The 26954-nt window shown below is 47.8% G+C and overlaps 1 protein-coding gene and 1 long non-coding RNA gene across 5 annotated transcripts; one reads left to right on the top strand and one right to left on the bottom strand.

The window, feature by feature from the left end:
- The first annotated feature begins 3166 nt into the window (after positions 1-3166).
- CNOT3 (CCR4-NOT transcription complex subunit 3) lies at positions 3167-26020 on the top strand. Of its 4 annotated transcripts, XM_083409385.1 has the most exons (20): positions 3188-3286; positions 5054-5086; positions 9402-9457; positions 10287-10361; positions 10850-10917; positions 11171-11245; positions 11936-12025; positions 13991-14119; positions 15153-15248; positions 15485-15704; positions 16955-17088; positions 17268-17324; positions 17945-18260; positions 18673-18778; positions 19695-19872; positions 20119-20218; positions 21298-21499; positions 23105-23237; positions 23406-23531; positions 24665-26020. In XM_083409385.1, the coding sequence occupies exons 4-20, from the start codon at positions 10337-10339 to the stop codon at positions 24761-24763; spliced, it is 2154 nt and encodes a 717-aa protein (XP_083265511.1). In that variant the 5' UTR covers positions 3188-3286; positions 5054-5086; positions 9402-9457; positions 10287-10336; the 3' UTR covers positions 24764-26020. The 4 variants fall into 4 exon arrangements, with proteins under 4 accessions (XP_083265509.1, XP_083265511.1, XP_083265510.1 ...); XM_083409383.1 differs by lacking the exon at positions 5054-5086 and having other exon boundaries at positions 3167-3286; XM_083409384.1 differs by lacking the exons at positions 3188-3286; positions 5054-5086 and adding an exon at positions 5189-8568.
- On the bottom strand, positions 8817-11221 carry LOC310662456. The gene is made up of 3 exons (XR_014504291.1): positions 11140-11221; positions 10201-10296; positions 8817-9013 (listed from the first exon to the last, which is right to left on the bottom strand). It is a non-coding gene; the product is annotated as an uncharacterized lncRNA (long non-coding RNA).
- Positions 26021-26954: the final 934 nt, after the last annotated feature.

Here is a 26954-nt window from a genome sequence, read left to right as displayed (position 1 = left end):
AAGAAGAATCAACATGATTTCTGTGGGGTGTAAGTTGTCTCACTAACATTTTAAGAGTTCTTTGAAAGTGCCATGTGGGCAGGGTGAGCCACTAGATCCACCTCCAAGAAGCTTTTACAAAGCCCCTCACCCAGGGCTTTGGACTGGATGGACTGGTAGCTGGGTTAAAGAATAGGAAGCAGATAATTGAGGGGAAATTGACAGTTCTAATAAAGAGGGGTGTAAGTGGGATCTACTAAGGATCTGTATTAGAACCAGTGATGTTACAAGTTCATAAAGAGGTTGTGGGGGGTGGGGTGGACCTTAAAGTAGCAAATGTGTGGGGCAAAAAAAATCTAACCACATAGATGTTCACAGACTGGTACTGTATTGGGATTGTAGGGAAAAGCTCAACAAAAAATTGAACACAGTGAGTGGCAGCTGTGAAAGTTATGAATTCAGTGCTGGGGATCATTAGGAAAGGGATAGAAAATACAATTGCCTATATCATAATACTGTGATGTAAATTATGGTGTGACTACACTTGATATAGTGTGTATAGCTCATTATGCCAGCTTTGAAAAGGATATTGCAGAACTGGAAATGGTGCATTCAGAATGATCAGGGGGCTGCAGCGGCTCCCTTTTATGAGGAAAGGCTACAACACTGGAGGCTTTTTAGGTTTAAAAAAAAAAATCAGGAAGGAGAGACATTATAGAGGTTTATAGAATTACGTGTGGTATTAGAGAAAGTACTTTGCACACAGCAGATAGTTAGAACTATGGTATTTGCTGGCATAAGATGTGGGTGACAGACACCAACTTAGATGGATTTAAAGGGATTAGAGAAATTCATGGAGGAAAAAGCCATGTGCTTAACCCTCCTACCTCCCCGCCCCCCACCAGCAGAGTTGCTAGAGAACAACAGTGGGAGAGGGCTCATTGCACTCATCTTCTGCCTGCGTCCTTCCCACAAGCATCTGGTTGCTTTACTGTGGCGAAAGGCAGGCCTCTGCTCTAATCCAGCAGGGTTCTCTTCTTGTTCTTAACCACCTGGATAGGGGAAAGAGCTGGGCTGCGAAAGGGTTAGGTGCCCTCCAACAGTATAAGGCAGCTTTATGCATTCAGATACGCAGGCAAGGCCCCTTTCTGCAGTGTTCACAAAAGTGGGGCAAGCAGGTGTTAAGAGGTGCAAGTGTGAAGAAACAGCCCTGTTTAATGTTTCCTTCTCTTTCTTCAGGTGAATGGTTCAGGTATCCTCAATGCATTTGCTTAATACTATGAAGCTTCTTTCAAAGAACATAGGAGAATGCTGGATCAGGCCAGCAGCCCACATTCAACATGTGAAGCGTATATTTTTAGGACCCTCTTTTTATTTCTGTCATTTTAACTGATTTTAATATTGTGCTTTAATTGTTGTAATCCACCCTTGGGGTTCACACAGTGATGGCCAGACTTGGCCCACCAGCTGTTTTGGGACTACAATTCCCATCATCCCTGACCACTGGTCCTGTTAGCTAGGGATGATGGGAGTTGTAGTCTCAAAACAACTAGAGGGCCAAGTTTGGCCATCACTGCCGGTCATAATAATATAGTCCAGCATCCTGTTCTCAGAGTGGCTAACCAGATGCCTGTGGGAAGCCTGCAAGCAGCACATTGGCACAACAGCATCCTCTAGCTGCTGGCATAAAGAGGCATGACTGTGAAAGCAAAGCATAGCCATGGAGGCTGACAGCCTTATCCTCTATGAATTTGACTCATCTTTTAAAGCAGTCCAGGTTGGTGACCACCGCTGGCTCTTGTCACCAAGCAATTACTGACCCTCCAAGTGTCCCTATTTTCCAGGGGCAGTCCTACACAAGCTGTTCCGGTTTCTTATTTGATCCCAGAATGCCCCGCTTTTCCTTTGGAGATCCCTATTTTCATCAGAGAAATGTTGGAGGGTTTGGTAGGGTTTCCCTATTTTCATCAAAGGCTATGGAGTTATGCGGCCCCTGAGCCAAACAATTCAACCTGTCGAAGACATTTGAAGGCAGCCCTGTTTAATGTTTTCTTATTTCCTTGATACGTTGGAAGCCACTTACAGTTACTGGAACAACCAGTCAGATGGACAAGGTATAAATAATAAAATTATTATTATTATTATTATTATTATGGAATAGAACGTCCTATTTTCATCAGAGAAATGTTTGTGAGGGGTGGACTCGTCTCAGTTGCATGGCAGTGAATGATGAAGGGGTGTGAGGTTATACTAGTAAGGCTACAACTATCCCTCCAAAAGAGGTGAGCTGCAGCTAGGAGTGAAAATAGTGATGCCTAGACCAGCCATCGCCAACCTGGCGCCCTCCAGATGTTTTCGACTACAAGGATCCCAAGGCCTGATGGGAACTGTAGTTCAAATCTGGAAGGCGCCAGGTTGGCAAATGTTGGCTGAGACAGAAGTCTATCAATACCCACTTTAGAGTGAGCTCATTCCCTCCTGTGTTATTGGCTATTGTGATTTTAAGTGACAGGGTACCTCACTTACCAGTACCAATCAGGATTCTGGGAAAATTCCTTGGCCTCGCCCCCGCTTCACGTTTCTTCACTGTGACCCGCCTCAAACTATGCAAGCCTGTACAAAGGAAGAAGGGTTTTTGGGGGCAGTACAGCCATCCAATAGGAGGCCAACGTGTGCAGGCTTGCTTCGCTACAGCCAATAGAGAATTACCGCTTGGAAATATCCCTCGCCTCCGAATCCCTCTAGCAGCCAAACAGCAATACTATTAGACTGAGTGGCAGAACTGCTATCCAATAAATGATTCTATGCCCACGAGTGCGCGCGTTGGAAGAAGTATAGCCAATCATGAACGAATAAGACTTGAGGGACGTTTTTCATGACCATTAGGCGATCTGTTCTGCCACAAGCCCTGCCCCTTCGGGTTGTTTTCCGCGGGCTGGTAGGCGTGATCACACTGGCTACATCCGTACCTACTGAGCCAATCAGTATACGGATACGCTTTGACTGACTTTTCCCCTTAACCAATAGATTAAAGGTATTTATGTAAATGACAGCTGCGGCTGCGCCGCGTCGTCCCGCCCCGGTTTCCCTCCACCAGCCCCTTCCCCACCACCCAATAGAAACAGAGACTATCCTGAAGGGCGGGTGACTCATCCAATGGAGTTTAGCCAGAGGCGGGTCGAGCGGAAGGAGAGGGGGGGAGGCTGCCGCCATCTTGGATGCCGCGGAGGCCGAGAGAGGGGGGAGAGGGAGAGAGAGAGGGAAAAAGAGAGAGAGAGAGAGAGACCCGGAGACTCCGGAGCCGCCGGTGAGAGAGCGAGAAGGGGCGGGGCCTAGCCTAGGGGGCGGGGCCTACGAGTACCTACGGGAGCACCGTAGGGGGCGTGGCCAATGGGAGGTCTATAGGGGTCTCTATAGGTGGTGGGCGCTGTATAGGGGGAAGGTGTTTCCGTAGGCGCTGCTGCTCGGGGGGCTGCAGGCGGAGGGGGCCTCTGTCGGGGGCCAGGTGTTTGGGGTTGCAGCGGTGCGCAGGGGCCACGAAGGGCGCCCTGCTGGGGAGGATGCGGGGGGGCGATGCGGTTCCACAGGTAGGACCTGCACCTATAGGATGTGAGGCCCACATGCGTGTGTGGGGAAGAGGCGCCTGGGGTGGAGCGAGAGCCTCTGGCAGGAGGATGTGTGGCGGGCGCCGTGTGATGAGGGCTACCTTGAGCCAAGGAGGGTTGTGGGTCCTTGTGGTCACCTGGAAAACTTGCACATATAGTTTATACCTGATTTGGAGAGGTCCATAGAGAGGCATGTGTGCGTGTGTATATGAGAGAGAGAGAGAGATCTTTATTACTGAAACGATTCCTATAGGGGGTAGTCTGTTTAAGCAGAAACAACAAAGTAGTATTGTGGTACTTTAAAGACTTAACAGATCTCATTATGGTATAAGCATTGTGGCATCTGATGAAGTGGATTCTCGTTTGCAAAAGCTTAAGCCGTAATAATATGTGTTAGTCTTTAAGGTTCCACAATGCTTGTTATGTTGCTGAAGTAGCTAAAAGAAATAAAGGAACCCGTTAGAAAAAACACGTTGCTTTCATAAAGCCACCTCTCCCCCCCCCCCACGCCCCGCTTGTGTGTGGATGTGTGCTATAGGGTCCTGTAGGGGCGTCTGTGCACCTGGGGAGGGATCTGGAGTATTTCTCTCTCAATGTAGCATTCAATGGTTGGAAAACCCCATTAGCATATAAGTGCATCTCTTAACTATAAGTAACTTCAGTGTGATAAGAATTCGTAATGAATTACTAAAGGAATGTGTAGCTAGCTGTCAACATGTCTGCATATCTATTTGCTTCTTTTCTCTAACTGGTTTTGGTTTTTGCTATTTGTGGGCAGAGACAAGGCAGTAAGTAGGCAGAGGCATGAAGCTGCAGCCTCTTATTCAAGGGAAGGCTTGCTGGCTTTTGAGATTTCATTGGCCTTTACCTGCACACTTTGCAGACTTAAGGGCTAGAGACATACATTCCCCCCCCCCCCCACCATTGAAAGTGAAGATTCTTAAGATGCAGAATTCTGCCCCCAGTGCCAGATTTGCCTGGTACTATAGCCAGTCACTGACTGTAATGTAAAAAGTACATTACAAGTCACACCTTGGTCAGCCTTACAGCTGTTATGTAGAATACGTCAAGACCTAGTGAAATCTCAATAGCTTGGCAGAAACACAGGAAGCCATATTTTATCAAATCAGATCATTGGTCTGTCTAGTATTGTCTACACTGACCTGTCATAGCTCTCCCAAGTTTTCAGAAAGGAGTATTTCTCTGTCCTACCTGGAGATGCTGGAGACAAAACTTTGGATGTTCTGCATGCAGAACGTGTGCTTTACTACTAAGCTGCTTACAAATTGAGGCTACTACCTAAGATATTGAATTTCCCCTTTCTCCTCAGGGCTGATGCTTAAAAATTGTGTGTGATCTTAGGAACTTGGAATATTTCTTCTGTTCTGTAAGGCACACCATTAATATTGTACCATAATAGCTCAGTGATTATGTGCACAGGTGGAATCCCCGTATTATTATTTTTTCAGGTCTTGGGTTCAGGACATGTTGAAGGCTTGAAGGTAGAAAATGCACTTTGCCTATATAGTATATGTGCATTTGTTTATATATTTATAAAAGCTGTCCAGTAGATTACAACAAAAATATTTTAAAATATCAAACACAACATAGTTTAAAAAAATGCAATACACCAGATTTTTTTTTAAAAAAACAGAAATTGAAAAGCTTGTTAAAATATTTATTAAGTCTTCAGGTGGTCTTTAAACACCAGCAGTGTAGGAGCAAAGAGCATTTCCTGCTGCAGGAGATTCTATAACTGCTTCCTACATTGTCACCAGCCCAATCTCTTGATGACAGCAGGAGATGGAGAAGGGCCTCTCCAAATGATCTAAATGGATGTGCAAGTTCATAAAAGTTCCAGGTTCAATTGTGACTGTCAAATTATCCCTTAATAGCAAGGCTAAGAAAGGCCACTGCTTGAGGCTTTGGGAGAGCTACTGCCCATTAGAATAGACAGTACCAGGTCAGGGACTAGAGGCTGAGGGGTAATGACTCATCTGTGGGGAACACTCTGAGGCCGCAACCGAAATGGGATTTGAATTCCTAGGTGGATTGGACCACCTTAGCTTATGGTAACCTGATGGCAAGACTGTCCTTAAACCTTTGACTCTGGAAAATGCTAATATATCAACTCTGTTAGTAAATGTTAATCTTGAACAGTTTGATGACAGTGTTCCCTATTGCTGACAGGGGGTGGGAAGGGGTCTTTCCAGATGTTATTAAGGCACGGGATCCAGATGTCCCTGTAAAAAAAAAATAGTGGTCCTTTTGCAGGAGAATTGCATTTACCCAGCATTCAAAACTATAGGTGGGAAATTGCCATTTTCCTCCATATAGAGTGTTGATTGCATTTACGTATGAGTTGTTCAATGGGCCTAGCTACCTATTGGTCACTACCTGTGACATAAATCACAGTAAAAGTTCTATCTCTGAGCTTGCTCATCATTCAAATGCAGTAGCACTCATCTAGCCCTTAAAAAAAAGCATCAATGCCAAAGCATCTCCTATCTATTTTTTTGTGAACCGTCTCCTGCCTTCCTTGATTTTTCTTTAGCTTTCCAAAGGCTTGTGTGTTCCTCTCTCCTGTGGTTAAACACCCCCCATGTGTTAAAAAGAACAAGCCATGCCCATTTCATTCAATTCCTTTGATACTATTATCCCCATATTGCAGATGCCAGGTGAGGCAAAGAGAAAGTGGCTTTCTTACGGCCACCTAGCGAGTTCATAATGGAGATCGAGATTTGAGTCTTGAATTTTCTGAATCGCATCTCACGCTCTTAGCTACTACACCACACTTAGAGAAGCAAGGCTGTTTGCACTTAGCTTGGCTGCCTCCTTCAGGCGGTCACAAATTAGTGGGGGCCACTCACACATTGGGTACATGGCAGCATTCCATGTTGCCACCATGTTCTGCAAATGGGGCCTTTCGGTTGGGTACCAGAGGTTCAGGACTGTGTGTGTGTCTAGGTTTTTTTTCTTTTATCTGTGGTCTCCTCTGCAGCAATTCCCCCCCCCCCCAAAATATCCTATGGGGATTGCACAGAGCAGTTTTACAAAATATAAAGGGTATATAAAAATAAATATTTCCAGGGGGTGCACTTTACAGGATGCATAAACGCAGAGATAGCTTTAGAACACTCCAGAATTGAAGCCCAGTGAACTGTGACATAAATGTAGCGAAAGCCTCAGGACACTTGCAGCGGGTAGTGCCTCTAGGCTGAAATTCTAAACATGCTTTCAGTCCTATTGGACAAAGTGGGCATCACTTCCATGTCAGATACAGCATGGGATCCAGCTGTATGTCTTCTCCAGATATGCCTCCTTCCACCAACCCCCTGTCACTCCACATCAAGCAAAACCCAGACCTTTGCAAAGCATGTAGGACATATTCTGCAGCAAGTCAGAAGGCTGTTGGGGCTGCGTTAGGTAGGTTGATATGTACAGTGCGGCTCGAGAGAGTTTTATTTCCCAAAACACCACAACTTGGTTACTCAGGCAATGAAATCAGTTGGGCTAGACAACAGAAAGTGTTGCTTATATACAACACAAGGTTTGTAGTTCATCAGTAGGACACATGTTTTGCATGTGAAAGGCTCCATGTTTCAAGCCTTGAAGTCTCCAAGCTGGGAAAGAGTTCTGCCTGAAACCGTGAAGAGCTGCTGCCAGTCGGTGTATACATTACTAAGCTAGATGGGCAGTAGTGTGACTTTGTATAGGGCAGCTTTCTACATGAATCCCTTGCTCAAGATGCAGTGCTCCACATTAACTGATTGTTTAGAATATGCCCCACAATCTTTTGCAGTGGTTCCTTGGCAAACTGGGGTTGTTCCTTGAGTGTAGAAAATGTAGACACTGAGCTGTATCAGTATGCCAGATGTAAGTAACCAGCATGAGGCTGTAAATAGCTGTTTTATGTCAGCCACAGGAACAGAATACAAACCAAAAGAAACACCCACAACAAAAACCCAGAAGGAATCCTATAACTTAACAATAGTTTCAAGTAAAATCGCAAGTTTGCCATCTTAGATGTTGGTGTCACCATTGCTTAGTGTAAGGGTTTTGTTTTGCTTTTGATTCTGCTCACCAAGCTGTTCCTGTCAGTGGGCAAATCATTACTGTTTTTCTTCTTTCTCAGGCTATTGGACTACAGCTCCCATCTTCCCTGATTGTGCTGGCTGGGGCTGATGGGAGCTGGTGTCCAGCAACCTCTGGAGAGCCACAGGTTCTCCACCCCTGGTCTAAGGTTATCAGAGGGCCTGGCCTGGACTCCTGTGCCTTTAATGGCAGCTTGATATGCAGAAATCGGCAGGTGAAGCTTTTCGTAGTGTGAAAAGCAGCATAGCCACCTGCTGATGTTTGCAGATGAACCTGCCTTTTAAGGGCACTGGAACAGCATCTGGTTAATTTTCTTTAAAATGCCCATTTCTTCCAGTGAAGCCCTTCCTGCCCGCTTCCCCAGCTTGTTGTGAGATTCTGATTTCCCTCCACAGTAGGTAAGAGGAACCTGGTGCATTTAGAGGTATAGGTACCATCTCCAAGTGAGGACCTGGAAACTCCAAAAATTGCAATTCTGTGCATGCTTACTTGGAGAATAATTCCCTTCGAATTTGGTGGTGCTTACTTCTGAGTAGACATGCACTGAACCAAGTTGCTTTTATTCCAGAACTGGCTTTTGACCCAGATCCCCTGCTTGGAATAGGAAAATGTTTTGAACTTCCTGGGTCACCCAAATTCACATTTATTGTTGGTCTACTGGTGCCTCTTTGTGAAGAAAGCTTTGTTTCTGAAGGTGTGAGGTGGGAGACCCGGACTCACAATTACTTTGGGAGGGTGGGTGTGTATGGTGGGATCTTGCAGTTGACAGTAGAGAAACAGGCAAGGAAAGATTTCCTAAGTTTTCTGGAGGTTAGGAAGCTGAAGCTGGAGGGCAGATGCCTACCAGGGTATGGAATCTTTGGGAAAGAAATGGTGAAGAGCCTGGTAGGTATGTAGCCTAACTCGGGCAGCACAAGGAAGTGATAAGCTGGGCTGCGCCACTGCAGTTTTGAATGCTTCCTTACATTTGATTCAAACTGGTAGAAATCTAGTATCCATCAGCAGGTACCAAGCTAGGCTAGAACCCTTGGACTACCTCAGAATTCTGCTGCATGATTTTCCACGAGGAGAATAGAAAATTTGTTGCATTGGCTGAGAATTTTGGAGAGAGAATAGGGACTAGTTCAGACATGTGAATAAACCCATAAACATTTACTAGTTCAAATTGCACAGGCTTAACAATGGATGTTGTTTATGGCATATTTTCAGTCTGGGAAGAAAAAACAAACATCCTGCTTTGCAGACACCTTTGCAAGCATCTCTTCACATACCCGCACTAGTGACTGGTGGGGTTGCCAGCTTTCCCCCCAGCAGGGCTCCTGTGCCTTTAATACCTGTGTGACAAGGAGCAATTCAGCTTTCCCTGATGTATAGATGATGAAAGCTTAACCCACTAAACTTCTGATGGGGTGGCAGGTGTTTCCCTGCCAGGAAAAAAAAAGTTACCAACCCCTAGTGCTGGGGTTTTCCTAGTCTAGGACAACTCCATTGTCTGGGGAGGCAGGAACCATTTCTTCCATCTGCAAGCCCTGTACTTTTGCTTCATTCCAGGCCTGAGTCCCTTAGACTGCGGTAGCCTTAGCCACCCACCACTGTGCCTTTATAGGTGCCTCTTGTGCTTCCCAGCTTGCTGCCTGACGTGGTGGGTGGCTGGATGGGGGAGGAGGAAAAAGGTGGGGCTCTATCCCCTTGTGAGTCATGTGCTTTTTCTCACCTGCATAGGAACCTGGCTGGAAAAGAGAGAGAGAGAGAGACAACAAGCGCCCAGGGGCCACTAGGTGAGTGCAAGCCTTATAATGCATCCCCTAGGCTGGTTAAAGCAACACTGTCAAATAACAGAGCTGGCACCTAGTCAGTTGTTGTTTTTAATTGACAAAATAAAAAGCTGTTTGGCTTGTGAAACCACCCAAGTCTTCTGGGCCTTGTAAAAAGCCTAACTGTCTTGTGCACCAAAGGCTCAGTCTGGAAAAGACTGTAGGAGAGTGTGGCAGATAAGGATACGGTATGATGGGGTTGGGGAAATCCCTGCTCCAAATCTGTTCCACCTTGGACGATCAATGTGTTTTACGTTTTTCTGGAAGACTGGGTGCCTTTAAGAGTTGCATGATTAAAAAAACCCCAAACTCAACAGATGAGGCTTTCCCTAGTGTTGCATCACCTGAATACTGAGTAAAGCTCCACACGCTGAGCGTTTGCCTGTTGCATGGTCCCCGGGGGGCGGTGGGAAGGAGTTCTTTAATTCCACTGGGTCCAGTTTCCCTGTCTATAGGATACTTCCCCCAAGGCATTACCTCCCATTTGCCCACTTTCTCCTGGGATAATCTCTGTGATTCAGCCAAGTTTGTGGCCTTTACTTTTCATTGGACAGAAACTCTCTGCTTTTAACGGGTAGAAATCAACAGGGGGAAGCGCTGTGTTGAAGAAAGCCTTACCTGTGGCTTATATATCCAGCTGCTGAAAGCAGTAAATGTTCTGTTGCTTAAAACAAAGCAGTAGCTCAAATCTTACTCATCCTGCTTACCTCCATTTAGCACCTTCCAGCAGGAGGTGCTACTTCTGTCCTGGGCTTGCTTCGTAACTTTGCCTTTCTGCTGGCTTTTCTTAAAGCGTCAACGCTCTATAAAGTATGAAGAGAGCCCCTCTATAGTGAAGGAAACATGGCAGACAAGAGGAAGCTACAAGGTAAGGGAGCCTGCCTGCACTCTCCAAGCTCAGGGCTACTAATACATGCTAGGCACCTGGCTGGCCTGCAAAAGAGGGCGGGGCTGCTCATCAGAACAGCTGGGCCAGAGCCAGGACTCCCCTGAGCTCGCTTGGAGAGGGTGGGGTCTCGTTGGTTAGAGTGGAGGGAAGGGAAGAGTTGACTAAAGGAGCAAGAGCCCCCCCCCCCCTTATTTTTAGAAGTGGAGAATGACTTGGGATGTTAGAAAGCAGTAACTATGCTCTGAAGGGAGAGAGGAGTTTAGGAAGGGGAGAGGTGGCTCGGTTCTGTTTTGGTCAAAGGACGGATCCTGCACTTCAGTAGGGTGAGAGGGGCAGGCTTGCGGGAAGCTGAGGGAGAGGAGAACCACCGTTCCAGAATCCTCCTCTCAGACTGGGAGGAAGGAATGGCCAGGTCTGGGCAAGGTAGATCTTACGATTGCTCTCAGCAGGGATTTTCTCTCCTCCAGGTGAGATTGATCGGTGTTTGAAAAAGGTGTCGGAAGGCGTGGAGCAGTTTGAAGATATCTGGCAGAAGGTGAGGGCTGGCAGCGGCCTCTCCTCCTAAATTCTGCCCTATTCTCTGACATCCACCCCACACTAGCCTTTTAGACCATCACATTGCCCTGTAATTGTTCTTGTTGCTATGTCCACAGAGGTTTCTCTTCCTCTCCCCCCCCCCCTTGGAATTTTTTCAGCTCCGTTTTTTCCCTGCTCTGGATTGATCTGAGCCCTGGGGTCTCCATCTTTCTCACCCCACTTCTTGTTTCCTCTTTCTCCCTATACAACAGCTCCACAATGCAGCTAATGCCAACCAGAAGGAGAAATATGAAGCCGATCTGAAAAAAGAAATAAAAAAACTCCAGGTAAACCTTTTGCCTGGGCTAGTTTCCAGATCTTTTCTTACCAAATTCAGGGAATGTTGGGGTTGGAGTGATTGGAGTATCAGGACTCTAGGGGCCCCTTTGGAAAGAGCAGAGGAAGGTGGGGCACTCTTTCCCCACAGGGCTTGCTGGTTTATAGTTAGAGAGTAGAGGTGGGGTGGCCTGGACACAGGTATGGCTCCACTGAGAAGGGGAAAGAACCTAGGTGTTTTTTGGGGGGTGTCATAGCTTCATTGTGAGAATGCCTTGGGGTAGCAAGGATGTATAGATTAGATCAGCCTTCTCTATTCCGTTGTCCTCCTGATGTTTTGAACCACACCTCCCATCATCCCTGACCATTGGTTGGAGGTTTAAAACATCAGATCAGACATGGCTGAATTTGAGTAAGAATGAGGCTTGGAAAAGCATAGATTTTTCACAAAGGACAGCCTGTTTAGTGAGTTTAGATTCTGTTAAAAGAAAGTGAATTCTAATTGTTGGAGCAAGGAAAGGCTAGCTTCTTTGTTCGCCAATGCCAATTCTAGCGGTGATAGCATATGATGAACAATCTAGCTACTTCTGTTTGCTCATACCTCTGACCACTAGCCTTCTTTCATCGGAGGAAAGGTAGGTTGGTCTCTTTTCCCCAACCGATCCCACCTACCTGCTTAACTGGCTCTTCTTCTTCTGCAGAGATTGAGGGACCAGATCAAGACGTGGGTTGCATCCAATGAGATTAAGGACAAAAGGCAGCTAATAGACAACCGAAAACTCATTGAGACGGTAAGAAGAATCCACTACCTGCTACATATTGGTGCCTGTCAAGATACCTAATTAATTGGGGGTTTATTTTGGGAAATTATGTGTCTACCAAAGGTATAAAACTAACACATTTTATTGCCTTCAGCTATTTTCATACTGGTTCTTAGTTTTGCTGAGGATCTCCTGTTTATACGTGGGCTTAACTTTGCTTAGCTCCTCCCCCACAGCATTGCAATTGGCTAGTAAGTAGTGTGACCTCATAAAGGTGAGCCAGCTTGCCTTTACAGTCCAGATATTGACTGGGAGACTTTTGCAGAAAGGGGTTCTGTGAGGAGCCCAGGATCCCTTTGGAGCAGGTCTTCTGATTGAGACAACATGGGATAGATGGTAAAGTTATAGAGGTGGTTTAAAGACACCCAGGGGAAAGGTCTATTGAGCTGTGACCCAAGACTTTCCTGGGCCCTTTAGGAAAGGGGTTTAACACTTGGACAACTGTTTTGCAACAGGCAAGCAGAGTTTTGTATTTGCCATGATGATGTGCACAGACTGGCATGATGCATATTCAGATTTTAACTTTTTCTTTTCTTTTCTGCACCGTTCTGTACGGCTGTAAATCTCGTCTGTTATCTTCTAATGCAGAACCATCAAGCACAAGTGCTGTGTGTTCACTGTGGCAAAGAAAGGGTGATCACTGACCAATTCACGGGGGCACAAATTGCATATTAGTTGGATCATTCAAACTTGAGGGCAACTTTGTGCATTAAATGGCTGCTTACATGTTTATTGCTGTGGGTAGTTGCAGCCGACACTGGCTTCTTAGCATGTGATGTGTGACTGAAAATGCATTGGTACATACACATTTTTTATGGGTTTGCCTTAAATCTCCTTTTGCAAGGTAATGTGTGCAGAGCCATTTCTTATGAGTTCCATACACGCACATGCACTATATTCACAAGTCTTCATTTTTTATTTTGGAAAAAAAAAAAGCTTCAGAGGCAAAATGGGATGGTTGAAAAAGCTGTCGGTAAAGTTACAAAAATGGACCTGAAGCCTGGAATTCCTGGGTAGGAAGGGATCCTGGTAAATTCCAGCTAATGGTTAGGGAGCCAGGATTCTTTAGTTAACAGGGGATGGGATGCAGAGCTCTCTTAGGGCATGGAGCTATGTGGCTCAGTTTAAACGTGGCAGCTGAATTGGCAGCTGAATTAGGATCTTGGGGTAAAAGGTAGCACTTCAAACTACAGATGAGGCAAAGCTGTTTTTAAATGTCCCTAAAGGACCTCCACCCCTAACCTACCCACCAAACTAAATGCCTCTGCCAGGGAACAAGCAACACAGTAGTAGAAAGATTCTAATCCAACCACATCCTTTCTACTGCGCTGGTTTTTTTACTTGCGGTGGGCTTTTTAAAAAAACCACACACACAAGAATGATTTAGAAATGGTTATCCCTCCATTGCTGTCTGGAATAGAACAGTCCATTCTACCACCTGAGGATTCTGCCACTTGATTCTGCTGCTTGTGGTTCTTGGGCTGGATCTGCAGTCTCTGTGATGAAGAATTGCCCAGCGGAAGCGTGCTGGGCAATTTTAAGGCCAGAACCAAGCAGTCTCCACGTTCAGGAAAAGTACCAATTCCCCGTAGGGGTTTGCTTCAGGATTTAGGTGGGAGAATTGTGTGATTGAATGGTCCCTTTTAACAAAGATCCCATTTTGCATCCTTTAAATGCCTACTGCAGATAGAATTCTCAGTCCACCAGTGATGAAAAGCCTGGGAAGAGTTACCCTTTCCCCACCCTGATTGAAGATTAAAAACTGGGGCTGAAACATACTTGGGAGTAATTAATCTAGATTTATTTATTTTTTTGCAATTTATCTGCTGCTTCTGAGGATTTCTGCCTTTTCACTGAGCGGGGAATATATGCTGATAGCTTGGACTTCTCAGCAGCCCTTAGCTCAGCTAGTTGCCTCTGGTCTGTCTTTTCCAGCAAATGGAGCGGTTCAAGGTAGTGGAACGTGAGACCAAGACGAAAGCCTACTCGAAGGAGGGCCTGGGCCTGGCGCAGAAGGTGGACCCAGCCCAGAAGGAAAAGGAGGAAGTCGGGCAGTGGCTGACGGTGAGGACAAGTGGAGGCTGGCTGCTAAGTGCCTAGAAGGAGGAGCTGCTTTTTAGCAGAGGAAGGGAGAAGGAAGCTCTGGTTTTTAAGGGGTGTGTCTTTAAAGCAGGAGCATGAGAACCCCAGGCCCTCCATATACCCTTGGACTACATCCAACTGGCATCAGCCCTGACCATTAATAATAATAATAATAATAATAATAATAATAATAATAATAAATTATTTATATCCCGCCCTCCCCAGCCGAAGCCGGGCTGTGCTGACTGGGACTGATGGAGGTTATAGACTCTGTTAGCAACCAGAGGACCACCAATAACCCCTTCCAGTGTGGTGTAGTGGTTAAGAGCGATAGACTCGTAATCTGGGGAACCGGGTTCTCATCTCCGCTCCTCCACATGCAGCTGCTGGGTGATCTTGGGCCGGTCACACTTCTCTGAAGTTTCTCAGCCCCACTCACCTCACAGAGTGTTTGTTGTGGGGGAGGAAGGGAAAGGAGAATGTTAGCCACTTTGAGACTCCTTTGGGTAGTGATAAAGGGGGATATCAAATCCAAACTCCTTCTTCTTCTTCTTCTTCTTCCTGCTTTAAAACGTCCTCTTTTTATAGTACTGGGTGTAAGCTGTGACTTTATGCCATGTGATATAGGTGGTCCTCCCTTTCCACTCATAGTTGACATTGGAGGCTTGAGGTTCAGACATGGGGGGGGGGGAGAGAGATTCCTCCCTCTCCCCCACCCAAAAAAGTTTTGTCACTTCACCTGAACCCGAGAGCTTCTGCCTGCCAGGCTTTGTTTTCTAATGCTAGCAAACAGAGAGCCCTGAGCCTGGTCTGGGGCTGTAGGGGAAATCTATGCCCATTCAGATACTGTAGGTGCTGCAAGCACAGCCAGTGGCCAGGGATGGTGCGAGTTTTAGTCCAATAATATCTGGATGACCACTGTTAGCCACTCATTGGCAAGAGGGAGAACCTCTTTTCCATGGTGAGGGAGGATTGGGGAGAATAACATGTTTCTTTCTGCCTGTCCTTCCTTCAGAACACAATAGACACCTTGAACATGCAGGTGGATCAGTTTGAGAGCGAAGTGGAGTCGCTGTCTGTCCAGACGCGCAAGAAGAAAGGAGACAAGGATGTGAGTCGATGGGTGATGTCCTCCTCGGAGGACGGAGGGCTGTGTTTGGGGAAATGGCATCACCTCACAGGTCAAAAGCCAAGGTGGAGGTATCTATGGGAACTAGGACTTCTGAGACCTCACAAGAAACAAGGTTCTGTGAGGTTGGGGGTCAGGCTGAGAGGTGGTGCCTGGGTGCTGTGCTGTGAGCTTCCTGGATGGGTGAGGATTTGAACCTGTCTCTCTTCCCCACACAGAAGCAAGACCGGATCGAGGGCCTGAAGCGGCACATTGAGAAACACCGGTACCACATTCGTATGCTGGAGACCATCCTGCGGATGCTGGACAATGACTCCATCAACGTGGACTCCATCCGCAAGATCAAGGATGACGTGGAATACTATGTGGATTCCTCGCAGGACCCTGATTTTGAGGAGAACGAGTTCCTCTATGATGACCTCGACTTAGAAGACATTCGTAAGTGTCTCCTTTGGCTGGGCTGCTTTTGGTTGTTGGGTGGGGGAAGCCAAAGCAGCCTTGAGACTCAGTAGGTCCTTCACTTGGGGAAGAAGCAGTAGTGCAGCGCCAGCTACGATAACTGTGAAGGAGCAAACCTCAAAGCATTTTAAATCAACGAGTTATTCCCTCCTAACAAAACCTGCGGCCTGGAGGCAACTGTCAAGTTTGAGCTTAGCATTTAGCTTGATACCCATCCACCCTTAGAACTGCCCTGAGACCTCGGGGTATAGGGCGGTATATAAATTCAATAAATAATAATTAGAAGTTTGGGCTTTTACTGGGTAGGTGCTGCCATTTGCCTGTTGTCGCAGATTCAGCATTTGGTGAGAGTCTGCTGTGGTTCTGTGCATTTTATTATTGCTACACAGCTCATTAACTGTTCTGAGATTTGGTTTTGTTTTGTTGCTGCTTGAACTATCTCTGTTCACCTGGGCTACTGACACTGAAAGTTTGCGTCGTGACCCTTCTCAAAACTCCAGGAGCGTATGCTGGTCTTTGTGTACCAGAAACTTGTTAGGCTGGTTTACTTCAGTGCATTGTAGTGGTGGGGTTTGGTGTAAAACAGTGTTTCCAATCCTTCGGTCTCCAGCTGCTTTTGGACTACAACTCCCATCATCCCTAGCTAGCAATGCCAGTGGTCAGGGATGGTGGGAAATGTAGTCCGAAAACAGCTAGAGAACAAAGGTTGGGAAATACTGGTGTAAAGAATTGGGCGTACAGTGGTACCTCGCAAGACAAATGCCTCGCAAGATGAAAAACTCGCAAGATGAAAGAGTTTTTTGTTTTTTTGAGTTGCTTTGCAAGACGAATTTCCCTATGGGCTTGCTTCACAAGACGAAAACGTCTTGTGCCTTTTTCAATGCATTCCTATGGGAAACCGTCAATGCATTTCCTATGGGAAACCGTTCTTCACAAGACGAAAAATTCACAAGATGAAAAAAACTCGCAGAACGAATTAATTTCGTCTTGTGAGGCACCACTGTACTGATCCCTGATTTCCTCTTCATCCTTTTTTTTTGGGAGGATGGCGCTAGCCAGGACATCAGTATACTTCTCAAATATAAAGTGGCACAGCAGTGAACTCTTGCAAAGCCCAGACAGTGGGATCATACCCTGTAACAGCAGTACCCACCTGCTGGATTGTGCCAGCGCCTACGAACTGTAGCCTCTTTGGGTTCATAAGCATCTCCTTGTTCTTGACTCTGCAGCACAGGCCCTGGTTGCCACTTCCCCACCCAGCCACAGTCACATGGAGGATGAGATGTTCAACCAGTCAAGCAGCACGCCTACCTCCACCACGTCCAGCTCCCCAATCCCTCCCAGCCCTGCGAACTGCACAACAGTAAGGAGGCTCCCCTGTTGCGATGCCAGGGGTGGCGGGTAGGAAAGGGGACCTTTCGGGTTTATATCAACTTGAGCGAATAGTACTGAATGCTTCTACAGGTTGTTAGAAACCCAGCTTGCTTTCTTAGTTCCACGGGTAACAGCTCTTTCTAATCAGGCCTTCCCTCCTTCCTTTAGGAGAACTCTGAAGATGACAAGAAACGGGGACGATCAACAGACAGTGAAGTGAGCCAAGTGAGTTTGGAGCCCAGAATTCATTCCTCTCAAGGGTTCGGCTTTTGGAAGATGGGTTAGAAACTCCCTTGGTGATTTGGGCAAGGGGAGAGGAGCCCGGGCTTCTTGGGACAGAGGGGCATCAGGACTAGTTAGGTAGAGCCATTTCCAGCATGTTACTTCTGATCTGGTTCAGTTCTGTTGTGAAGGATGTACCACTTCCAGAATGCATGCAAGAGTAGGGCTGGGGGGAGGGGGGTTGGGCAGAGCCGCTTGCTTTGAGAGTAACACCCACATTGCAATCTCCTTAACGTACAAACACCTTGCATGTGAGAGGGGAGCAGTTTCTATCATGGCCACCTCCTAAAAAGTTAGCTTTTACAGGCCAGGAGTTGTCCTTGTGAGTTTGCTTTCCCAGGGGCTCCCCTCTCTGAAAGCATTTTCTGAGGTGGTACAGCCCAATAAGAGGACTGTACCATCACCGTAAGGACGGTATGTTTTAGGCCAGCTCTTAAAAGAGTGGAGGGACGGGTGAACCGAGAGATGAATGGTTCCTAGTTTTGCCCTCTTTTGAGTAGAAAGGCAGCAGTTATGATCCTAAATCTTCTCTCCCCCCCTCTCCCACCCTTCTCTCCCCCCAGTCCCCAGCGAAGAATGGTTCGAAAAGCCTCCACAACCACCACCACCAGCCGCCTCCCACAATCCCCACCAGCTACCCGATGGGCGGCAGCTCCAGCACTCCGTCCTCGCTGGGGGACGGGCCGGGTTCCAACAGCAACGGGGCTGTGGCTGGCAGTGGGAACGCGAGCGGCAAAGCGAACCCTCCGGCAGGGCACGCACCCACCACCCCGACCCCTTACGCCCAGGCTGTGGCGCCCCCGCCCACCAGCACCAATGCCTCTCAGCCCCGGCCTCCCAGCACCCAGCAGAACGCCAGCAAGCAGAACGGGGCAACCAGTGAGTCTGGGGTCTGGGCTGTTGCTTCGAGTTTCCCAAAAGATACCTGGGGGGTTAGGAATGGCTGCTGTGTTGCAGGTGCCAGGCGTTTAGCAGGGTCGCCTTATGTAGCTGCGCCTTTTCAACAGCATCTTGAAAATCCACAGGGGATAATCCTCCATGCTCCGAAAAGTGTCGCCTGCCAGTTCCTTCCTATCCAGCAACAGCTAAAGGCCAGGCTGTAATGTAGCGAGGCCGGCAGTTGCTGTTTTATAGGCTACGGGAGGGGAGGGTTGAGACGAAGCCAAAATTAGGAGCTGCTCCATTGATACCTAGGCCAGGAAGCTCAGCTTCCCCTCGTTTGTGTAATGTTGTGACCATTCAGCCCAGAAGTCAAGCCAGAGCTGCTTTCTTTTTAATCCCTCCTGCCTAGGTTATAGTTCTGTGGTAGCGGACAGCAGTTCAGACTCCACGCTAAGCAGCGGCAACCAGGCATTGCCTAATCAGACGGCGTCGCACAACCCGCCCAGCGCTTCTGTGTGAGTTTCTATCTTGTCCCTTCCTGGCTGTCCTTTCTCACTCTTCCCACCATGGACCACTTTTCCTAGTGGGCAGACCATAGAGTTTTACATGGTTGTAAGTGGTGTTTTGCTCTTCTTCTTTTTTTTGCCCTCTTTTGGCAAAGTGCATTATTTTATTTTATTTTGTTAATTTTGCTTTAAACAAATACAGGTAAATATAAGCATCCAAAATAACAAAAGAGAAATCAATAATAATAATAATAATAATAATAATAGAAAAGAATACAAAACTACAAAAAATATCAAAGCAAAGTGCATTATTTGGCAGCATTTTTTTAAAAAAAAACTTCTGTGTATCTTGGTATCTGGGCACACAAGGAGCTGGGTTGTAAATGTTGCTGATGAATAAATAAAATATAACTTTGCTCTTTAGCTCCGGTCGGAGGCAGTAGTGCTTCTGAATGTCAGTTGCTGGAAACCACAGGAAGGGAGAGGGGGCTCTTGGGCTTGGCTCCTGCTTGTGGGTTTCCCATTGGCGCATCTGGTTGGCCACTGTGAGAGCAGGATGCTGGACTAGACGGGTCATTGGTTTGACCCAACAGGGCTTTTCTTACGTTCATATTTACTTCCGGGCTCAGTTTAAAGTGCTTTTTTATAAAGACTCAGGCTATGCCAGGATGCTCTCTAGAAAAATGTTCTAGTCCGCATAAACCTGTCTGATCCTTCCGATCAGAGCCCCTCCTTGGCTTCCCGTCACTGCCAGAGATGCAGCCAGAGAGGGTCTTTTCAATGATGGCACCTATACTTTGGAACATCTTCCCTGGGGAGATCTGTCTGGTTCTCTCCTTTCCTGTGTTTGGGTCAGACAAGCCTAAAGTGTTCTATCTTTGAAGGAAGTGCAACCCTGACTTCTGTGTCTCGCCTCCTTTGGCAGCAAAGAGCCCAGCGCAGCTTCGCAGCCACCGAGCGGTGGCAACACCACTGGATCCAGCCTCCTGGTGCCTCTGACTGCCAACCCTCCTGCCTCGCCCACGCCCAGCTTCTCTGACAGCAAGCCTGCCCAGACCCTGCTCAACGGGCCACCCCAGTTCAGCTCCGCAGCAGAGATCAAGGTGAGCGATCGCTTGTGCTCCGCACGCACCAGGCTGCTTCCAGCCCTCTTTCCTCCAGGGAACTTGGGCTGGTGTTTGTGGCTGTGCTTGTCCCACGTCATCCTCTCAAAAGAACCCTGGAAGGTGGGTTTGCCCGAGAGGTGACTTAACCGCCTGGGATCTCCCTGTGAGTCTTAATCATTGCAGCAGCTTTCATAAAAACAGCTTTCCCTCATTCCTCCTTTGCTACGTTTGTGTGTCCTGCAGGCACCTGAGCCTCTAAGTACATTGAAGTCAATGGCTGAGAGGGCAGCTATCGGCTCTAGCATAGAGGACCCCGTGCCATCGCTACATCTCGCTGAAAGGGGTAAGTGTGGGGAGAGAGGCATTGCCCCTGCAAAGCTGTGGCTCAGGGGGAAGGCCAAATAGTGTCAGCACAGTTCAGGTGCACATTTCTGAGTCCTGTGGCATTCCTGCGTGTGCCTGACAACCTTGATCAGAAATTGAAGTGTGGCTACTTTGGATGAGAGGTGGTGGTTTCTAAGACCACCAGTCTCCACTCTTCTCTCTCTGTTCCATTCTATACTCACCCCCAACAACAACAACAAAAATCCTTGGCCTACAGGCAAGTCATTCTGCTATAGATCTCAGCCCTTCCATTCACCATTTGTGTTGGCAGTTGAGGAGCAGGCTGCCATCTGGTACACAATAATCAGTTTTTTCTGGCCCAGATGTTGTCCCTGGAGCTTTTCATTGCTTGATATTTTAAACCAAGAATCTGTGACAAGAGTCAAGCTTGCTTTAAAATGAGCTCATAATAAAAAAATTAATGAAAGTGTTCTCTGAGGCTGTGGGTCTGTGCAAGAGAAGGAAGACATTTTGGAGGAGAAAATGAAGTCTCCCAAGTTCTGAGTAGTACAGGTAGATCACTGATTTCACTTACACGATCACAGCTTTATGCAGGTCACGAATTAATAAAGTGTGGTGGGAAATGGGGCGCGGGGGAGCAGGAAAAAATGGCTGGCGAATCCCAATGGCCATTGGGAGACCTTTTGGGTGTAGTTGAAAAGTTGGGAGAGTGGAGGAGGTTGCAGAACATTTGGGAGGTTGCTGGAAAGAGATCACAGGAGGCCGGAGAGATTTGTGGAGGAGTTGGAGATTTGCTTCTCCTTCCCCCCGGTTTGCTTAGGGGTGTTCTGCTGTTACAGGATTTTGCTTATTCATGCAATAGCAAGAAATGAGATTGACCTAAACTGTAATCCACAGCCACCTTTTAAGAGATGGTAGCAAAGATAATAACTCTTGGTGAATCAAAGGACTCGTCGTGAGAAGCAGGAGGAGCTGCTTTTAAAAATACAGCCTTCAGAGTCCAGGCTCGCTTGAATTGTATCCTGAGAGCATGTGTTAAGTCCCCGCTGAGTGATTCTTTCCACTTTTCTGCTCCAGCTGATATCTTAATTACGAGCACGACCTCCCAGCCAGCCTCCAACCAGCCCCCCATCCAGCTATCTGAGGTGAACATCCCCCTTTCGCTCGGGGTGTGCCCCCTGGGGCCTGTGCCTCTCACCAAGGAGCAGCTCTACCAACAGGCCATGGAGGAGGCCGCCTGGCACCACATGCCTCATCCTTCTGATTCAGAAAGGATCCGGTAAGAGGGTTTGCCCTGGTCTGTGTGTGGGTGTGGGTGTGTGTCAGGGGCCTTTGCCTTTCACAGTCCAAGTCACATCCTCAAGTTCTCTGAACTGTAAATTGTCAGTCCAGTTTTCATATCGCCAGCACGGCTCAAAATCTTCCCTTTGCTTGTAAGGATGCAACAAAAGCCCACTGTTGCACATGGGAGACACACAGGTTAAGAGCGGGGGAGATGCAATTCATGGGGATGTTCCTGCTAGGTGAGGAAAAGAGCCATCCTAGAATCAAGGAATTGTAGAGTTGGAAGGGGCTGCAAGCATCATCTAGTCTAATCCCCGAAACGCAAGAATCTTTTGCTCAAATGTGGGATTTCAAATCCATGACCCTGAGATGAAGAGTTTCAGGCTATGCCAACTGAGCCGCTCTGGCAATTGCTGTTGCCCTTGACGCCCTCCCTGGACCCTGAGGATTTAGATCATCAATTCCAGTATTTGGGGGGCAAGTATTTGTAAGAAAGGGACGCGGGTGGCGCTGTGGGTAAAACCTCAGCGCCTAGGACTTGCCGATCGCATGGTCGGCGGTTCGAATCCCCGCGGCGGGGTGCGCTCCCGTCGTTCGGTCCCAGCGCCTGCCAACCTAGCAGTTCGAAAGCACGTCAAAGTGCAAGTAGATAAATAGGGACCGCTTACTAGCGGGAAGGTAAACGGCGTTCCGTGTGCTGCGCTGGCTCTCCAGATGCAGCTTGTCACGCTCGCCACGTGACCCGGAAGTGTCTCCGGACAGCGCTGGCCCCCGGCCTCTTGAGTGAGATGGGTGCACAACCCTAGAGTCTGGGAAGACTGGCCCGTACGGGCAGGGGTACCTTTACCTTTATTCGTAAGAAAATAAGAGCCTGGTGGAGCAGACCAAAGCCCATTGAGTCCAGCATCCTATCCTCACGGTGCCAAATGGTTGCCTGTGCAAAACCAGGAAGCACAAGAGCAGTCTCCCCTCTTGTGGTTTCCAGCAACGCGTATTCAGAAGTGTTGCCGCCTCCCAACTATTGAGGCCGAGCATAACCATAATGACTAGTATCCATTGGTAACCCTCTCCTCTCTGAAATTGCTCCTCCTCTTTTAAAGCCATCCAAGGCTGTCACTGCCTCCTGTGGGAGCAAGTTCCTTAGCTGAACTATTCAAGAGGGTTGTGGCCACGCAGCATAACACCAGTCCTGCAGGATCTGCACTGGCTGACGGTCCTCACAGACTGAATTCAGTCTAACGCTAGCATATAATGTCCCTAATGACTTGGGACCCAAACCCTGAGATTGCACACCCACCCACACCCTGGACCGCCTTGAGATGGTTGGACATTACGGAGGCCCATCAGTCACCAAACAGTGGCAGATGGAGGGAGAGTTTGGCACAATCCGGTGGGAATTGCTGATATCGTTTTCAACTGTTTTCCTTGGTTCGCTTCCTCCCTTCCACTCCAGTTGCCATCTTGAACTACTGTCTTAACCCTCCAGCCAGCTTATCTGTGGGGTTTGAGGTGTGTGCATGCACACATAGGGGATGGGGAGACTGCTGCCGCCGCCACCACCAGGCTGGAGTTGAACACACTCATCTTCTTAACCCCATAGGCAATATCTGCCGCGAAACCCCTGCCCGACCCCTCCGTACCACCACCAGATGCCTCCCCCACACTCCGATACGGTGGAGTTCTACCAGCGCCTCTCTACAGAGACCCTTTTCTTCATCTTCTACTATTTGGAGGTAAGAAGTCGGTAGTTTCTGATGGACAGGTTTTTCCACCCGTTCCCCACCACTACCACCCACTGGGGCCTATAAGTGCTCCACGGATGTGCTACTAACATCCCTTGCTTGGAACTGGTACCAGTGTGTGTATCCCACAGCCCTCACCTGTCACCTTATGCTTTAAAGGGCACGAAGGCACAATACCTGGCAGCGAAGGCGCTGAAGAAGCAGTCCTGGCGCTTCCACACAAAGTACATGATGTGGTTCCAGCGGCACGAAGAACCCAAGACCATCACTGATGAATTTGAGCAGGTGAGGGGACCACAAAAGCTCCTATGCAGGGGGGGAATGGGATGGGCCCAGCACATGGATTCCCAACCCCCCTGGAAGCTGCCTTATACTGAACCAGACCGTTGGTCTATTGGGCTTGGCATTGTCTACACTGATTGGCAGTAGCTTTCCCAGGATTTCAGACGGGTTCCTATGCAATCCTACATGGAGATGCCAGGATTTGAACCAGGGACTTTCTCTGAAGGCACAGCAGATGCTCTGCCACTGAGCTATGGCCCTTTTCTTACTGGAAGAGAAGAATGGGGGGGGGGGGAATAATGAGGGGACCAGAGTAAGTAGCCAGGTGAAGCATAGAAACTTTGCCTGCTAAGCCCTGGAGCTTCTTGTTGAGTTTTGAGCCAGTTAATTCCAGTGCCATGAAAACTAGAAACCCTTATTGTAAATTTTTGGGGTTTTTTAAGGATTCCAGTCTGCATGGATTCCGCTGTAACTCCCATGAGGATGTTGTTTGGCTTGAATGTCTGAGAGTAGGGCTTAAGAGTACATAATGACTGTGCAATGCCACTGGGGATTTTATAATCATTTGTTTTCTTCTGTAACAGGGAGGTGGGGAGAAAGCAGGAAGCACAGTTTCCCCATTTTCAAGGTCCTACATAGTTTTCTTGTGGACACTGTTGATTTGAATAAGAGTCGCTTCTAATACAGCTTTGCTTCAGCTCTCTCTGAATTTAGTAAATGCAGAAAAGGTTTTGAGGTTCTTGGGAGTTGTGGTTCATGCCGCTGTCCGCAGGGACAGCTAGTTACCTGAGTGTGACTTCTCCCTTCAAGGAAAATATAGAGAAGGGAAGGAGGTCTGTATTCCTCTGCTGTATACCTACCCCTGAAATGGGTATTCTGATGTCTCTTCTCACCACATAGCTCTATGGCATTGGGCTTCAGCAGCTCTGAATGTTTTAAGAGGATGAAACTGGGATCCTGAGGGCCCCCAAAGCCCTTCCTCCTCACTGAGATGTAGCCCAGTCCTTGCCTCCTGCTATCAAGTCTTAATCTGACATGAGAGCGGAGTTGCTAAGCTGTTAATTCTCTGACTCTTCCTTGCTGGGCAAGAGGAAGCTCATTCTCCAATACACTTTGTCTCTCTTGTTTCTGCACAGGGCACTTACATCTACTTTGACTACGAGAAATGGGGCCAGCGCAAAAAGGAGGGTTTCACCTTTGAATACCGCTACCTGGAAGACCGGGACCTGCAGTGATGACCTGGGGCCAGCAGGGGGTGCCAAGCCTTCCTTCCAGAGACAACTGCGGTGCGCTTGGGGCAACGGCAAAGGAAGACCAACCAATAACACCACATCACACCCCCCACACCCCACCCGTCACAACCGTGGGGGAACGGGGCGAGCTGCACGTTTTTTAAAAAAAAAATATGCATGCAAGTTTTAAAAGTGACCGCGGGACGGAGGAGGAGGAGGGGCGGCAGTGGCGGGATTCTCCTCTGCCTTTTCCTTGCTCTCTTCTGCCTGTAATGCATACGAAGAGGTCGAGAAAAAAAGGGGAAATGCTCTTCATGTGCACCAGGTTCGGGTGAGAGAGTGGAGATTAAAAAAGAATTTGAGAATCCCTCCAAAAGAGTGACTTCCCCCCAATCTACATTTTTGTGTGTCTTCTAAATTGGAGAATTTATTATGCCCCTTCCGCCACCAATTGCAGCAAACACCAACATCCTGTTCTCCTTTGCCCTCCTCGCCAACCTCTCAAGTGCAGACGTCACCCCCGATTTGGCTGCCATCATATGCCCAAGTGTGTGACAGACGAGGGCACAGGGCTCTATAAATATCCCCAATAGTCAGAAGCGTTGGGAACAGTTCAGGGTGACTTTGCTCCAACCTCTGCCTAGTTGTCACTGCTGGAAATGGCAAAAAGCAAAAATGACGCCAACTTGTTACCAACCGGTGAAGTCAGCCGGCTGCCAGAAAAGGATCCCAGTACAAAGTATTTTGTGGACTGGTACCTTCTGTTAACATTTTATAGGCCGCCGTATTTTTTCACTTGCTTCTGCAGGTGATTTTGTCGAGGGACACAAAACGCCACCTGTCCTCATCAGTTCAGTTTGGAAAAATTCCCAAAGCTCCCTTTCCTGACTGAAACTTTGACTTAAGGGAGTATATCCCCACCCCCACCCCACCCCCTTTGCTGCTTCTCTCCTAAACCCCCCACCCCCGTTTTCCAAAATTTTGTTGCCACCCTAAATTTGGTATCTGAGCTCATATCTTAATCTGCTGCTCCTCCCACAGAGAGACCCTCCCCCTTGATGACTTGCAATTTATTCCTGATTGGAGGGGAAAGACTTGGGGAAACCCAGAGAGAGATGGAAAGACAGCTGTGTCCCACCATCTCCCTCCTCATGCAGCCCCCTGAACTGGAGCACCCCGCCCATGCCGCTGTTTAAGATATTTTTTCGTAAGCCTATTTTCGTTTTGGAAAATATTTATGAATAAATAGTTTTATATGAATGTTCTTCTTCTCTTGTAGAGAAAAGGGGAGAGAAAAGGGGGGGGGGTGTGGAACAAAGGGGTGTGAAGAAATCCAATAACCCTGCTTTCTCTTTGTGCCTCTCAGAAGGGGCAGTGACTCAAGGTAGTGATTGTATGTTTACGGTGGGATGTGCCATGTTTAAAAGCTGCCCAGAAGAGATCTTTTTATATGCCTGTTGTTTTTGCCCATGGAGTTTTCTTGACAGGGATATTGGAGTGGCTTGCTGGTTCCTCCTCCAGGTGGATCACGTTTAGTCAATACTCTCTTGGGAAAGGTGGAGGGCACAAGGAGAAGGGGACCACAGAGGACGAGATGGTTGGACAGTGTTCTCGAAGCTACTAACATGAGTTTGACCAAACTGCGGGAGGCAATGGAAGACAGGAGGGCCTGGCGTGCTCTGGTCCAGGGGGTCACGAAGAGTCGGACACAACTAAACAACAGAAGAGATCTCCCCCCAGTACTACTTGGGTGATGAGGGAATGTAGATGTATGTGTACACTAAAATTAGCTGCCCCTACTAGAGTTCAGCAGCAAACTGTGCCATCTCCAGATGTTGAATTACAACTCACAGCAGCCCTGGCCAGTCTGGCCAGTAGTTAGGCGGCTACCCTGACTCAAGAGGGTTTTTCTAATGTTCCCCCTTCACAGTTGGTGCTTCTATTCCATTACTTATTCAGGCTTCTTTCTGAGACTTTGGCCTGCGTTGCCTAGGACACACTTTTGCACATATACAAAAGCATAGACTAATTTTAAAAAACGGATGGAAGCTTATTTCCCCGCCTTTTCTGTCATGAGCTTTAGCATGCATGCAGAGGTCTTCCCCTGCAGAGGGATGTTCTTGTTGCTGCCTCCAGGTCCTTGAGCCGTTTTGGTGGAAGGAAGACACTGCTACTACTTCCTGTGGAGACTCAT

This window comes from Podarcis tiliguerta (genome assembly GCF_965153285.1).
Source record: "Podarcis tiliguerta genome assembly, chromosome: 13".
NCBI classification, from domain to species: Eukaryota; Metazoa; Chordata; class Lepidosauria; order Squamata; family Lacertidae; genus Podarcis; species Podarcis tiliguerta.
The sequence above is the reverse complement of the archived record's forward strand: the minus strand, read 5'-3'. Positions and strand labels throughout refer to the sequence as shown.

Coding starts and splice junctions, on each gene's coding strand:
- CNOT3 (XM_083409383.1), top strand. CDS start 10,337: ATGGCAGACAAGAGGAAGCTACAAG. Junction 11,246..11,935: donor AAGAAATAAAAAAACTCCAG/GTAAACCTTTTG, acceptor CTTCTTCTGCAG/AGATTGAGGGACCAGATCAA. Junction 17,325..17,944: donor CAGACAGTGAAGTGAGCCAA/GTGAGTTTGGAG, acceptor CTCTCCCCCCAG/TCCCCAGCGAAGAATGGTTC.